Source organism: Arabidopsis lyrata, assembly GCF_000004255.2.
Source record: "Arabidopsis lyrata subsp. lyrata unplaced genomic scaffold ARALYscaffold_3, whole genome shotgun sequence".
NCBI lineage: Eukaryota > Viridiplantae > Streptophyta > Magnoliopsida > Brassicales > Brassicaceae > Arabidopsis > Arabidopsis lyrata.
The window spans coordinates 19282008-19298804 of record NW_003302553.1 but is presented as its reverse complement, the minus strand read 5'-3'; the positions used below and the strand labels follow the sequence as shown (position 1 = coordinate 19298804).

At 37.2% G+C, this 16797-nt stretch overlaps 2 protein-coding genes across 2 annotated transcripts; one reads left to right on the top strand and one right to left on the bottom strand.

Moving 5' to 3' along the window:
• The first annotated feature begins 2578 nt into the window (after nt 1-2578).
• Nucleotides 2579-8906, top strand: LOC9319912 (sucrose transport protein SUC8). The gene is given in 6 exon segments (XM_021032466.1): nt 2579-2597; nt 2600-2911; nt 2914-2987; nt 7558-8391; nt 8500-8563; nt 8737-8906. Coding segments are annotated over 6 exon segments (1473 nt in total).
• A 7103-nt stretch (nt 8907-16009) lies between these two features.
• On the bottom strand, nt 16010-16797 carry LOC9321997 (thymocyte nuclear protein 1). The gene has a single exon (XM_002883798.2). The coding sequence runs from the start codon at nt 16610-16612 to the stop codon at nt 16145-16147; it is 468 nt and encodes a 155-aa protein (XP_002883844.1). The 5' UTR covers nt 16613-16797; the 3' UTR covers nt 16010-16144.

The window sequence follows — 16797 nt, the reverse complement described above, 5'->3', positions numbered from 1 at the left end:
ATTCAAAAAGTTAAAAAAAATCAAACAAAGATGATAGGAGAACTATAATTTTTAAATCTTAACCAAATCTACTAAATATCTCTATTGTTAAATATGGAATATTTGGTGAAAAAGTTTGGTTTTTTATAACTCAAGTTAAATATGGAATACCCGAGTCGGGTACCAAATTTGTCGGATCACAATTTAACCCCACCTACTAACAAATGTACATCAAAAATACTAATATAAATATATTTTTTTGTTATTTTATTTTTATACATACTTTTTTTTTGGGAAATTGTTAAAAATACCCCTTTTGGTGTACCCCTTTTAAAAAATACTCATTTTAGATGTCCATTTTCAAAAATGCCCCTTTTTAAATCTGAAATTTTTATAAAGTTTTATTAGGTTAAGGTACTTATGGATTGTAACTACTACTTGAAGACTCGATCCAAGTATTTATAAGGTTTTATAAGGTGTTTTTAATGGTTCTACAAGTTATTTTTAAGGATTTTTAAAGTTTTTTAAAGGTTTTACAAGATGTTTTAAAGGTTTTTAAAGGTATTTAAAATGCATTTATAAGGTATTTATAAAGTATTTATAAGATTTGAGATACATAGAAATGTAGTTTGTGTATGTTTTAATAATATTACATACATATTTGGGTAAATCTTATATTTTTCAGAGCATTTTTTATAAAGTTTTTAAAAAGGGGTATTTTTGAAAAGTGGCATTGAAAAATTGGCATTTTTGCAAAACCCCCTTTTTTCTATATATATAATAAGGGCCTAGTTTTTGTTTTTGCCCCTGGGCCTATTAAATGCTTGAGCCGGGACTGTGTGGGATCCTTGCATCTTTTATCAAAGTACGAACCTTTTTTAGTTCTATTATTCCAAATGAAATATGGGAAAACATTCAAAGCAACAGTCGATGTCCCTCTTGCAAGTTAGGGCATTGTTCAACATAATGTGTCATCAATTTTAATCAACCTATTGGTTTTTTTGCAGATCTTCCTCGTAATTGTCATATGCGACATATATAATTCTTCGTTTTCCCGGCAAGGATATCAGCATATATTGTCACACTAAGGACCACTTAGTGAGTCCGCAACCGTAAGCATTTAGAAAGGTTAAGACAGGGGCAATCATGTACATGGTCATAATATGGTACCATTTGAGGTGATGGAAGATGTGTGGAATTGTGAATTTGTGATGACTGAGACTACGTTACAGCGAACCATGATGGGATTGTATCTTTGAGGAAAAGCTATGTTCTTCTTTTGTTTTATCTTCTTTTGTTATGTTTTGAACTTCAAAACGTGTAACGTATGTTATTACTTTAATCTTTGTAACCTGGAGACTCTGATGTAACTTCATGTTTTTGGTATTATACATATTTAAATGATTAAAAGAGATTTTGTTAAAATGACTTTTAAACGCTTGAATCTTACAAATTCGAATTGTTTCGCTAAGCTTTTCATACAACCCATAAAATGTTAAGTTTACATTTAAGAAAAAAAAATATTATGTTTGACATGAATTATAGAAACTTAAAACAATACTTTTTCAAACCTTAAATAATGAGAATACTAGAACAAAACCTAAAATCAAAGCATAAACCATAAACCATAAACTCTTAACCTTAAACTAAAACCCTTCTCTCGAATTCTTTGAGAGAGAGAAAACTCTGAATCTTGTTATTATCTTTTGTTCGTCCGATTAACATTGGATTTTTTTAGATTTTGTGGGTGATTGGTTAGACTGTAGCTCTAGATTATTTATCGTAGAAGTTTTGTTGTAAGTTTGTAAGCTGTAAGTGTAAAACTTTGGTTGTACTTGTAGATTTTAGGAATATAGAATTTTGGCTGTAAATTTATTAGCTGTAACTAAATATTATGCTTAGTAAATACTAAAATTTAGTATTTATAAATTACTTTTTCTTAAATTATAAAATTAGATATTATAGTTAATAAAATTATTTAATAACAATTATATAATAAACAACAACACAAATTGTATTATGCACATATAAGTTAAATGGAATCTATATAAACATATAAATAATTTGTATAAATGTATAAAATATTTTATATGTTATTCATATACTAACTACATATTAGTTGAAAAAATATATACGTGTAAGTTTTTTCGTTTAAAATGTTGTTCAAAATATATACATATTACGTAACAACCGAGAATATACATAGTATTTATATTATTGTTATATATCCTTCTACCTATATATGTCGAGACTAGTGGCTAGTGTACATATATAAATATAGCATACAAAATAATCATGAGAAAAGAAGAAACTAGAGGAGGGAGAAACTAAGTAAAAATAACCTACAGCACTTTAAAAGTAAAATTGTTATATTAACTTTAGTCTTGTCATTATTACAACAATCCTATAAGGATACTTGTGTTATAGCCTTACTATAAAAGATTTACTTTCATAAACTAATGAAACACAGAATCAAAACATTTATAGAATCTCATTCCTCTTCTTCACCTTGTCTTTTAAGAGACAAGCCTCGGCCGTTTCTTTCATCTCCTCCATCACCAACACAAAAAAAAACAACCTCTAAGACAAGGTGAAGAAGATGAGTGACCTCCAAGCAAAAACGATGTGGCGGCTTTGGATAGACAGTCTTCCTCGTCGTTGGCGGATCTTGATGGGCCATCTCCGCTGAGAAAGATGATATCGGTGGCTTCTATTGCCGCCGGTATTCAGTTCGGTTGGGCTCTTCAGCTGTCTTTGCTAACTCCATACGTGCAAGTTCTTGGAGTCCCACACAAATGGTCATCTTTCATATGGCTCTGTGGTCCTGTCTCTAGCCTGCTTGTCCAGCCATCCACTGGTTATTTCAGTGACCGATGCCAGTCAAGATTCGGTCATCGCCGTCCTTTCATCGCCATCGGCGCCTTACTTGTAGCGTTGCTGTTGTACTAATTGGATACGCGCCTGATTTCGGCCACAGCATGGGAGACAAAATCGACGAACCTGTCAAGATACTTGAGAACTAGCTCACGATTTAAGACAGAAACTGAGTCAGGAACTGAGTCACAAGCTGAGACAAGGATTTCTTCTTAAAACTCTTTTGATTAATAGAAAATACGTTTACAAGGTCTTCCTTAAACTATTTTCTATTCCCTCAATCTCTCGTTCTTAGATCACAACCCGATCAAGAACTCTCTCAAGACAAATCCCTTAGCCCCCTTAAGCATTATGCTTTCTCACAAGAAACCACATAACCTTAATGTCTAAGAATTCTCTTTCTCTCTTGTGCTCAGCTTTTCTAAAGCCTAAGCACCCTATTTATACTAAATAGGTCGTGGCTATACAACAAGCCGATTTCCTATTCTAACACTAATATGAATAGACAATTTCCTTTTTCTTTAAGGATTAGGAAATTGTCCTTTCTCTTCATGTTTCCTTTTCCTCCTATGAAAAGGAAACTCTTCAGTCTTCTAGAATCTTCTCCAAGCTTCTAGTATCCACAGCCAACCGCCATAGACCGACTTTACCAATTTCCATATGCTCGCTTCACGTTGCTCTGTTCCCCTGAACTACTTCTTGAAGTACTCTGAACTAGTACAACGACTGCTTCAACAGCTTCATCTTTATTATTTGCCTTCTATAAATGCCGCTTTCTGTTTCTCTTCATCTTGATATAAAACTTATTAAGAATACATCAACAATCTCTCCCTTTCTTAGTGAGTTTTATAATCCAAGCTTCACACATCATTAACTTCAATTATTACTTTGATGATCTCCAAACTCTCTCTCAACCTTGAAACAAAGATCTCAGCAGCTTCTAAAACTCGGTCTTCCCAACACCAACAATCTCCCCCTTGATGACTGAGTTTTAGAAACAAAGCACATACTTAATGTTGAGATAAAACATCATGCTTCGTTATATCACTTCATGTGCTACTTTGTCACCGGTACATCGAGTGTGTCAACTGGCTGCATCAATAATCTCCCCCTTTTTAACTTTGTGTGTCTCACAAGCATCTGTAAAGAAGACCCATAAAGCTACACACAAGCCACATAGGGTTCTAGCAAAGAACAAGCAAAACCATCTTCAAAACTCCCCCTTAATCCTATGCCATCTTATGAAAACTCCCCCATAAAACAACATCCTTCTCTTAGTCACATTCTTCTCCCCCTGCTTGTGAGCACACACAAGTTAAAAATACTTTCGTAGGTTGACACACACATGAATCCCAGCTGGACTACTTCAAAGGTCAAGTTGGTCAATTCTGAAATTTTATATGAACTCTGTCCAAAACAGGTTGAATAAGACCCAAACCAACCGTCAAAATCTCAATCCCACCGTTGAATCTCAAGACAATAGTTCCATGAAGCATGCCACAAAGTTTCAGCTCGATCTGACTACAATTAGATCTCCAAACGTTGCCTTGAATTTGACATCTTGAAACTGTTTTTTTTAATCCGAAAATATCATACTTTGACCTTGATGATGCAGATCATATGTTCTCTTCTTCTTTCTTCTCCTCATTGATGTAGCTCTCTCTAATAACCACCAGAGATAAACATTGTATCTGATTTTGAAAGAATTCCTTTAAATCCAAGACCATATCGATCAGTTTTGCCAATGTTTAGAATATGATCCAACTGCTTCGTGCCATTATTAAGCATCCTCAAATTCTTGTAAGTTTCTTCAAGTTGCACTCTAGCTTGTGATGCTTCTTCTTCCTTCTCTATTGCATATTTTTGTGTTTCAGCCACCTTTGCCTCTATCTTGAGTTTTTCCCTTGTTAACACTGAATTCTCCTCAACTAGGTTAAGCCATTGTTCATATAACATCTTGTACTTGACACTCTCTACCTCGTTGCAGCCTTCTGATGCAAGTTCTGATACAGGTTTTAATGCAGGTTCTGCTGCAGGTTTTAATGCAGGTTCTGCTGCAGGTTTTAATGCAGGTTCTGTTGCAGGTTTTAAAGCAGGTTCTGTAGCAGTTGCAGTCATATTGCGAGAATATCCACTTCTTGACGTACTTCTTGATTTTCCTGACTTACTTCCTATCCTTCCTGACGTATGTTCTGATGTAATTTGATACATATCAGATTTCTTCACCCATATTTGACTTCGGAATCCATTCCAGGAAAATTTCCCTTGATGTTTGAGTCTACTTATTATGTCTCTGAATTTGTAGCAATATGCTTTAATGTGCCCATTCTTTCCACAAAAATAACATCCAGTTCCTTTGGATGCATTACTTTCATATTTGTTTGGATTTGGTGGAGAGACACTTTCAGCTACAAACTTGATTTGCCCTGTTTGAGATCCTTTTTGTCCAATATATCCCAAACCTCTGTTAGATTTTCCTACTCTTGTAGAAACAGTCAGCTTGTCCTTCATACTTTCTTGACAGATTTTTGTTTTATCCCTCAGTTCATTCTGCAGTAACTCAACAAGTTCGTCAAGACGACGCTTTTCTTTTACTAAGGCTTGATTTTCTTGTCCAATCTTAATCAGTGTCTCACGTACCTCCTTATAACATTCAGCAAAGTCAACTTCATGTTCTTCTTCAAACTCAGACCCTAACACTTCTTCACCACCTTCAAATTCAGCTTTTCCCAAAAGTGTAACAAAATGATTTACTTCTTCTTCAACATCACTTTCTTCCTCTGAATCTTCTTCTATTCTCTGTATTGATTTTTCTTTTCTTATTTTCTGATTACTAACACATTCATGCTGAGTATGTCCAATACCTTTGCACCCAAAGCACTTTACATCCTTTTTCTTGAATGTAGGACATTCATATTTGAAGTGTCCATACCCTAAGCACTCATGACATTGCATATTTGCCTTCTTAATAGTTTTACCTTCTTCTGGATATTTTTTGCTTGAGCTGAACCTCCTCTGTCCTTGTTCTTCTTCTACCTTCCTTAATAGTTGATGAAGTCTTTGAAACAACAAACTTTTAGGATCATCTTCTTCTACCTCTTGAGTTTTCCTTTCAAGAGAAGTTAATGCCAAATCCTTTGGATTTTTCACTTTCTTCACACCCTCTAGTTCCATCTCATGAGCTTGAAGCATTCCGACCACATCTCCAAAGCTAAGGTCTTCCGTGTTATGTGACACACTTAAGGCAGTTTTGTATGCCATGAATCTTGAAGGTAAACATCGTAGAAACTTCTTCACTAGTTTCTTATCTTTGTACTTCTTTCCAAGTGTCAATGCTTCTTGAGCTAGAGAACTTATCTTTGAACTAAAATCAGAAATTGAATCACGTTCTTCCATCTTCAGATTTTCGAATCTTGAGGCTAACATGTCTTTCCTTGAGTTCTTCACCTTTGTGGTTCCTTCAAAGTGATTTTGCAAGATATCCCAAGCTTCTTTTGCTGTTTCACATCCCTGAATTAGTTCGAACTGGTTTCTTCCAACATTAATGTGAATAGTGGTGAGTGCCTTTGCGTTGTACTTTGATTTTTTCAATTCATCATTAGTCCAGTCCTTCTCCGGTTTAGCAACCTCAGCTCCTGATTCATCCTTGATTTTTGGTTCTTCCCACTTTTCCAATATGGCTTTCCAAGCATAGACATCAATGCCTCTTATAACCGCCTTCATCCTTGATTTCCAAAAACCATAGTTTCCATCATTCAATATTACTCTTGACCCGATGTCAAGTCCATGATAGCTCTCCATCTTCTCCACAAGATCTCACCTGTATGCAATCCTCACAAGTGACCGCTCTGATACCAATTGAAAGTGCAAGAGCTATTAAGTACTTGAGAACTAGCTCACGATTTAAGACAGAAACTAAGTCAGGAACTGAGTCACAAGCTGAGACAAAGATTTCTTCTTAAAACTCTTTTGATTAATAGAAAATACGTTTACAAGGTCTTCCTTAAACTATTTTCTATTCCCTCAATCTCTCGTTCTTAGATCACAACCCGGTCAAGAACTCTCTCAAGACAAATCCCTTAGCCCCCTTAAGCATTATGCTTTCTCACAAGAAACCACATAACCTTAATGTCTAAGAATTCTCTTTCTCTCTTGTGCTCAGCTTTTCTAAAGCCTAAGCACCCTATTTATACTAAATAGGTCGTGGCTATACAACAAGCCGATTTCCTATTCTAACACTAATAGGAATAGACAATTTCCTTTTTCTTTAAGGATTAGGAAATTGTCCTTTCTCTTCATGTTTCCTTTTCCTCCTATGAAAAGGAAACTCTTCAGTCTTCTAGAATCTTCTCCAAGCTTCTAGTATCCACAGCCAACCGCCATAGACCGACTTTACCAATTTCCATATGCTCGCTTCACGTTGCTTTGTTCCCCTGAACTACTTCTTGAAGTACTCTGAACTAGTACAACGACTGCTTCAACAGCTTCATCTTTATTATTTGCCTTCTATAAATGCCGCTTTCTGTTTCTCTTCATCTTGATATAAAACTTATTAAGAATACATCAACAATCTCTCCCTTTCTTAGTGAGTTTTATAATCCAAGCTTCACACATCATTAACTTCAATTATTACTTTGATGATCTCCAAACTCTCTCTCAACCTTGAAACAAAGATCTCAGCAGCTTCTAAAACTCGGTCTTCACAACACCAACATTGTTATCTTCGCTTTCGGTTTCTGGATCCTTGACGTGGCTAACAACACACTCCAAGGACCTTGCCGCGCTTTCCTTGGTGATTTAGCCGCTGGAGACGCTAAGAAAACGCGAACAGCAAACGCGTTTTTCTCTTTTTTCATGGCCGTTGGAAACGTTTTGGGATACGCGGCCGGATCGTACACTAACCTCCACAAGATCTTCCCTTTCACAATGACTAAAGCATGCGACATTTATTGCGCAAATCTCAAGAGTTGTTTCTTCATTTCCATCACTCTTCTCCTAGTCGTCACCATCATAGCTCTTCGGTACGTGGAAGACAAGCAATGGTCGCCTAAGGCAGACTCCGACAACGAGAAAACTCCGTTCTTCGGTGAGAACTTTGGAGCTTTCAAGGTGATGAAACGTCCAATGTGGATGTTACTAATCCTCACGGCCTTGAACTGGATCGCATGGTTCCCTTTTCTTTTATATGATACTGATTGGATGGGTCGTGAAGTGTACGGTGGAGACTCAAAAGGAGATGACAAAATGAAGAAACTATACAACCAATGAATTCACGTTGGTGCATTGGGATTGATGCTTAACTCTATCGTTCTCGGATTCATGTCGCTTGGTATTGAAGGGATTAGTAGGAAGATGGGAGGAGCTAAAAGGCTTTGGGGAGCTGTGAATATCATCCTCGCCGTGTGTTTGGCAATGACGGTTTTGGTTACTAAAAAGGCGGAGGAGCACCGGAGAATCGCCGGTCCGATGGCCCTTCCTACTGATGGCATCAGAGCTGGAGCATTGACTCTCTTTGCTCTTCTTGGAATTCCTCTTGCTGTAAGTCCACAACTTTTCTTTTTAAGTTTTTTTGTTACTATTATTATCCATGATTTATTATTTTGTTTATCAATATTCGTATGAAACCATTTTTTGGTATTTTTATAGATTACATTCAGTATTCCGTTCGCACTAGCTTCCATTATCTCAAGCAGCTCCGGCGCCGGCCAAGGTATTTTAAACTCTCTTTTTGTTTTTAAGTTAAACCTATATTCTGATAGTAAATGCTAATTAAAACCTGTGAATACAAAAAATGTTAATTGAGATATCAGTTTCCAATTATCTCCATAAATATGAAAATATCAAATTAATAAGGATGTGTTCTTTTTGTTGTCATCTCTGCACGACTCTCTCTAGGAGTTTTAAACATGGCAATAGTGATACCACAAATGGTTGTATCGTTTGGAGTTGGTCCTATTGATGCGTTATTTGGAGGTGGAAACTTACCAGGATTTGTGGTCGGAGCTATTGCAGCAGCAATCAGCAGTGTTGTGGCATTTACCGTTTTACCTTGATTTCTTTTGCGTTTTATTTGTTATATATCCACATGTTTAATATTGATATAGCACTAGGTAAATTGTATACTTGAAATTAATTTAAAATTTATTCTATTAAATTATTGAAATTAATTGGAAATTTATTATATTAAAATTAATCCATTTGGTCTACAATATAAATTTATAAATTTATTGAGTTTTTGACTATAAATTTGTGGCAACTATAGAAATCAAAGAATGTGTTTCTTTATCAAAAGAGTAATAGAAACGCATTTTATGAAGCTAATTAAGGATGACAAGAAGCTACAAAATAGATGGAAGCGAATAAATCGATGTTTGATGAGGATCAAGGTCTTTTGTATTCTTCTTCTCCAGTCCATCAAAGTGATCGAAATAGCGAATGGAGTCTAGCACTCCAATTTTTTTTTTTCATCAGTCTACCACTCCAATTATCTCTATCATAACTATATTTCACTCTGCCGTTTTCCGTTTTAATCTATCACTTTGGTTTACTACCTAACAACTCTATCTTTATCGTAAGTCTACAATCACATTCATGAAAGATTTATCATATGCCATAAAAATTTTCCGCCTAAACTGTCCTATATAGTTTAGTGGCACCTTTATTTTTTTTTTGTCATCCGAAATTTAAAATAAAATTCAAAAGTTCTAGATAGTAGAGTTTAAAAGAACCATTCCTGAGGAATGTTATTTACATATGTGATATGAAGCGGTTCTGTACGAATTTTTCGTGCCAGATGATCCGCTTTAACATTAGCCCTACGAGAAATTAAAGATAAAGAAAAAGATGAAAACTCGTCCTTGTCGCTCTGAAATTCCTCCAAATACACTGAAAACGCCGGCCATTCGGTTGGAGAAGACACCATCTTCACCAGGTCTGAACAGTCTGAAAAGAACGCTACCTCTTGATGATCTGCACCAATCATACACTTCATTGCCCAGAGAAGGGCCTCGACTTCGGCATGTAGTTGAGATAGACTTCTACGGAGGTTCGCAGCTCCCATGGTTGGCGGCTCTCCATTTGACGATATACAGAACCACCCTGTACCGGAGAACTTATCACTTTCTTTCCATGATCCATAGCCGTAGGAATCTGTGAGAGCGCCCAAACCTGTCGTGCCGGGTGGCACTGAAAGAGTGTATGATTGTTCGTTTCCTCTGATGCGCCACATCTGGCACATCCCGTGTCACAATCAATTCCTCTTTTCCGCAAATTTTCCGTAACCGGTACACAACCCATTAAGATTTGCCACAAGAAATGGCGTATCTTCGGTGGACACTGCACTTTCCAAGTGTGTGCTTTTAGCAGGTTGATGTCAGGGCCAAAAAAAAGGTAAATTGGTTTCCGACTTTTCTATCCGTGTGGAATGATATCCCGATTTGACTGTATATTTTCCGGATTTTGTAAAATGCCAACCTAAAGAATCTTCCTTTGTTGGCGCACCCACACGTATGGCGCTTATTATCGCGACATCTTCTGGATCAAAGATCGCTTTTAAGAGATCAATATTCCAAAAATTTGACCGACTATCTATAAGATCGTTAACTTTTAAAGATGGGTTAGCAACTGAACCATTACTTTTTGCTGGTCCCGGGAATTGAGCTGGAATCCAGGGATCCTCCCAAACCGAGATGGATGTCCCAGATCCGACTCTTTTAATAAGTCCTTTATTAACCAAAGATCTAGCTGAACATATACTCCGCCATCCATAGGATGGAGAATATGATTTTATATTTTCCAAAGGATTGGATTTCCTAAAATACCGTCCTTTAAACACCTTTGCAAAAAGAGAATCTGGAACCGTGATCAACCGCCATAATTGTTTTGCTAGTAAAGCTGAATTAAAATCGTCAACGTTCCGAAATCCTAATCCCCCTTCCGATTTGCTATTGCACAATTTATTCCAAGCCATCCAGTGCATACCTCTGGAATCACCATTTGAGCTCCACCAAAAATTAGCAACTGCACTAGTAAGTTTAGAAGTGATTGTTTTCGGTAGTCTGAAGCATGACATAACATAAGTTGGTAATGCTGCAGCTACCGATTTAATCATCACTTCTTTTCCCCCTTTTGATAAAAATTTGGCCGACCATCCGTTAATCCTTGTTTGTAGTCTATCTCTGACAAAAGAGAAGATTTTTGTCTTGGATCCCCCTAAACTCTCCGGCAATCCAAGATAAGAACCCATTCCACCAATATTAGTGATACCTAAGGTAGATTTGATTTCTTCCTTGATATCATCCTATACCTTATGTCCAAACTGAATCGAAGATTTTAAAAAGTTAATCTGCTGTCCCGAGACCGCTTCATACGTCTTTAAAATCCCCATAATTACCCCACACTGGTCCTTGTTAGCCTTGCAAAAAAACAGGTTATCATCCGCAAATAACAGATGTGAAACCGAAGGGCTCGTATTTGCTACTTTGATACCCGTAATTAATTTTTCCCGTTCAGCTTTCCGAATATTCGCAATTAGCACTTCTGTGCACAGGATGAATAAATAAGGTGAGAGCGGATCTCCTTGTCGTAAACCCCTCTCTGGTACTATTAGTCCTCTAGGTTGTCCATTAAGGAGAACTCTATATTGGACCGTTGTAATACACCACATTATCCATTTAATCTATTTTTCACAAAAACCCAATTTTCTTAAAACATTCTCTATGAAAATCCATTCCACCCTATCATAAGCTTTACTCATATCCGTTTTAATGGCCATGAATTTTCCTTTACACAATGGGTTAGTTCTCAACCCATGGAACATCTCTTGTGCAATAAGAATATTATCTGAAATCAACCGTCCTTCTACAAAAGCCGATTGTGTTTTCGAAATCAGTTTTGGTAGCACCGTCTTAAGTCTTTGGCAAAGAATCTTCGATATAATTTTATATCCAACATTGCAAAGACTGATAGGCCGTAATTCCGTCATCCATGTCGGTCTTTCCGTTATTGGAATCAGGCAAATATTAGTCGTATTTAACCGTTTATCAAAATTTTTATCCTCTAAAAAAGAGTTAACCAGAAAAAGAAGATATGTTTTAATAGTAACCCAAGCCTTTTGGAAAAATAAGGCTGTCATTCCATCTGGTCCTGGCGCTTTTTCCGGATGCATCATAACAGAGCCGTTCTCACCTCACATTCCGTTGCGGGTGCCGTTAGAAAATTATTAATCTTATCCGTAATCAGAGTTTGAACTTCTGCCAAGGATTCCTCAAAAGCCTCAGGCTTAGTTGTAGTAAACAGTTCCTCAAAATAAGATACCGCTATATTTTGAATATCTTTATCCTCTGCAGACCAAATCCCGTGTTTATCATGTAACCCCGTTATTCGATTCCTTGCCCGTCTTTGTTTTGTTAGTGCATGAAAATACTTTGAATTATTATCCCCTAGTTTCATCCAAAAGCTCCTACTTTTCTGATGCCAATACAATTCCTCATCTCTATAACCCTCTTTCAACCGCAATGTTAATTCTGTAATCTCCTCCCGTGGTCTCCTATCATCTCTCTGTGCCAGAAGTAATTCCGATTTTAGTTCCTCAATAGTTTGCCGCCCATAGAGAATTAAATTTTTCCTCCACTGCGAAATAGCCCGTCTACAATTAGTCAATTTTTCCACAAATTTTCCTTCTCCTAACTCAGAGTCAGAATTCCAGCCATTTGAAATTGCCTCGAGTAATCCTTCCTTCCCAATCCATCTTTTATCAAACCAAAAATTTCTTTTCTCACGTGGGATCTTCTTATCCATGAGCGTAGCTACCACCGGTGAATGGTCGGAAGCTACCATTGGTAAATATTCAACGAAAGAATTATAGAATAATTCATGCCAATCTTCGTTTGCTAAAGCTCTATCCAAACGACACCGTATTGGTTTCTTATCGCGCCAACCCCGCCATGATAACCAATCCCCGATATATGGGAACTCCAAAAGTCCACAATTTTGAATCATTAAATTAGAAGGGATAAAAGAAGATGCATGTCTTAAATTACCACCTCTTTTCTCGTGATTTCTGGTTAACTCATTAAAATCTCCTATTAAGAACCAAGGTGTGTCTCTATTCAAACCGATCCGTGTTAACCGTTCCCAAACTTGATCTCTATTTTTCGGGACTGGATCACCATAAACGAAAGTAAGATGTAATGTTTTTTCTTTTATCACCGCCTCAACATCAATTAAACGATTACTTTCATAAAGAATTGAAACATTAAAATCATTATTATAATATAGCGCTAAGCCACCACTACAACCGATAGGATCAACCGTATTTAAATTTTTATAACCAAAATGACCGATAAATTTTTCCATAAACCACGAAGGTTGTTTTGTTTCCGAAAGAAATAAAAAATCTGGCCGGTGTTGTTTCCATATATCCCTAAGATAATCGATAGTTGCCTTCTTCCCAATTCCTTGACAATTCTAACTCAAAACCTTCATTTATCAATCTTGTGTTTTCGTGGGTTGCGTCCACCTGTAAAGTCCTTAACCGTACCATAGTGCGGCGAGTTATGTCCTTCGTTCCTTTGATTCTTTTTTTAAAAAAACCCATCACAATTGAATCTAGATATTTTAATCCTTATAGTATGCACAACCAACCATAAAAGACCGGAAATCAAACCGTAGTAAAACCGTTTATTACAACCACTAAAACTCAACTCCATACTGTTGGTGTCGGATCCTGCACCAGTAGTCTGGGACCAACCAAAGATTGCCACGTAGTCAAGATGAAGGCCCACAAGGGATAAGGCCCATTAGGTCCGTAAGTTAAGGGTGCGGTCGAGGTGGTGACACCACAAAGAGAGTTCGAAGTGATTGCACCTCGATACGAGTCCGGAGTCGAAGTCACAGCTAAGTCGGTTCAAGGTTATTTGGGCTGAGAGGCGAGGCCCATGAAGGTCGGAATCAATTCAAATTCGAACGTTGAGCATTAAATTCGGAGACCGAAACGGACACATTTAAGAGAGAATAATCGTACTTAATTAGCCACTTAAATGTCGTTTTTCTATGTATAAATATAAGGGCCAATGGCCATGGAAGGGGATCTTTTTTCTGGAGCAAGAAATACTGTAGCAATTTTTGTATTAATTCATAGCTTTTTACATATTCATTTTTTGTCCCTCGAGAGTAATCTTTCCCGCTTAATAAAAATACTTGAGTGTGTGAATCCGACATCCACACATACACTCAAAATCCAAACACAATCGACCAACATCATACCCTTTAGGGAAATTCTGACCACCCACATTAGCCCTTGTAAGAGAAAACCAAGCCCTCCCACTCCTATCATTGGACAACCATCTGTTTAAAAACTCCTAGATTTGACTGCTCTTTTCAAACGTTTTCAACCGAAAGTATCTTTGATCCGCAGCCCAAATCCAAACTGCAACTAAAACAAACTCAAATTTCGACAACAAAACATCGTAATCTAAGAATTGTATCCCATTGAAACTCAATTCCAAGAACTCAAACTCCCAATACAATCGGAACACTAAAGGCAACCGAAGCAAATAGCGACCACCACCGGGAACCATCAAGTCTGAACTCTCTATCGCGGTCTCTTCCTTTACCAAAATCAAATCCTCAACTTCTAAATACCCAGAAGCTAAGATAAACCCATTAGTCAAACACTCAAAATTCCAATCGAGGAAAAAAGATCGAATAGAATCCACGGATCCATGACTGATATCCCACCATTAGAAATAGATCCGATTGACCACACTCCACCACCAGATCGAGCACAAAGCCGCTGGACTTACCAGACAAGACCACCAATTCAACCAAGTTTGAATTATAACCACCGTAAAAACCAAGAAGGAACCTTTACAAAGAGACATCTCAGATCCAAACCTTCTTAACCAAAACCATTTCGAACCTTCGCATGAAACACCTAAATTAGATCGGGATCTACTCAAAACCACTTTTAATTGACATTTCATTTCTCTCTCCGAGCCTTGAGTCAACCGTGATAATCCCAACCAGATCCCTACCTCAACCGAAACAAACCCAAGCATGGTTGGGTCGAGACTAAGATTCTAACTCCCATCAAAGACATGAAAACAGGATGAATTCTTCATTATCACCTCACCTGCGAATTCCTTTCCACTCCTGGAAGAGGGAACTTGCAGAATTTTGAAAGCAGAAGCCAACTTAAAACCTGAAATTCTAAAAAACCTTGAGTGGACCTTCCCTGAAATTCTCAAAACACTCAACCGAAACTTCCCTGAGATTCTCAAAACACTCGACCGAGAATTCCTTGAGGCTTCCTTCCCTACCTCCGACATCGAAATAACCGTATCAACCATTGCAAACAGACCCAAGACCAACAATACATCAATCGAAAACCCCCAAATAGGCATGTATTCCTTCCAATCTCTCCCCGGGACCAGACCCCACTGCTTTGCCTTGAAACCAAATCGGAAACCACAACAACCTTCTGATTCTTCATGACTCCAGAGCCTCATAGACCGGAGAACAACCATCGATCCAAAAAAAAGGTCCCCGAATCTCATTGAAAGCGACTCCGTAGCCTTTGGAGTCCATCGATACCCATGAATCCACCCTCTGTGATTCCCATCCGACCCGAGAAACAACAGATTCCGGTCATCAACCCTCATCGAGAGCCACGCCGTAACCTTGAAAACCCCTCGATACCCATAGATCCACACACTGAAGCTCCACTTCAACTCAAGAAACAACCGAAACTAGAATCTCCGGTCAAAAAACGTCATGGTCGGATTCTAAAATTCGATTTTAGAACCCGACCATGACGTTTAGTGGCACCTTTAGTAAATACTTTTTTTTTGTTTTCTAACACTAGCTTTTAAGGGTCTTTTGGTATTAAAACCCCGCTAAATTTACCCACCTAATTAGTAATAAACCAAAAATTTTGGGTTATTTAGAGTAAACTTTCCAAAAATCTACTAACCAAAAAAATAATTTTAGAATAATTGACAAGGTATAAAATATTCTTGTAACATCACAAATTTTGTGTTTGTTTCTAAATTAAAAATCTCACAAAATATTACGAGTTATCTAAATGTAAAAACAATTTTATGTTTTTCTTAAATTAAAAATCTCACAAAATTTAACATACTTGCTTGCACACCACATGTTCGACAAAATGCACCAGTCAAATTAACGAAATGAACACATCAATAGCATCACCACTATGAATCACTCATTAAGCAAAAACCCTAACCAAGTTAAAAACTTACAATTCACATAATACAATAACAGATCAAATTCAAGATTCATCATCACTACTTTCACAATCTTCCTTACCATCTCCACAAAACCCATTTCCCAATTCACAAATCTTTTTCCAAACATCTTCCTCAACAGGAACAACAGACAACCTCGGCTGTCTAAACAAAACAAAACTCTTAATAATCCCTTTGTCTCCTTTCATTTCCTTCAAATCCACACATTTCCTCATCTCTCCAATCGCTTTAACATCGACCGCTCCTTCTCCTTCATCATCATCAGTGTACCATTCACGTGATACTTCAACTACGCCAACGACGCATCTAGCTTTGGTTCCTGAATGGTAGAAGAAACAGAGATCTCCTAAAGTCATGGACTTTAGATTCTTCTGGGCTTGTTTGTTCTTGACGCCGTCCCATTTGCTGATCCCGCCGTTTGCTTCTTGGTCTGACCATGACCACTCACTTGGCTCTGTTTTGAGTAACCAGTATTGCTTCGTTTTTCCCATCTTTAGATGAAACTTGGCTCCGTTTTGACTCTAGAGGCTCAGTGTCCTTTAAGCTGGCTTTTACCCTGATCATATTCATGCCCATTTTTTCCTTTCAGTTTAGGGCCTTCATGGGCCGATCCATCAGCCCAATTAACTCTATAGAAGAAGAAAAAACACTTTTTTTTTTGGTGATCGAAGAAGAA

What these genes read in the sequence shown, in the direction of transcription:
- LOC9321997 (XM_002883798.2), bottom strand. Translation starts at nt 16,612, where the DNA reads ATGGGAAAAACGAAGCAATACTGGTTACTCAAAACAGAGCCAAGTGAG.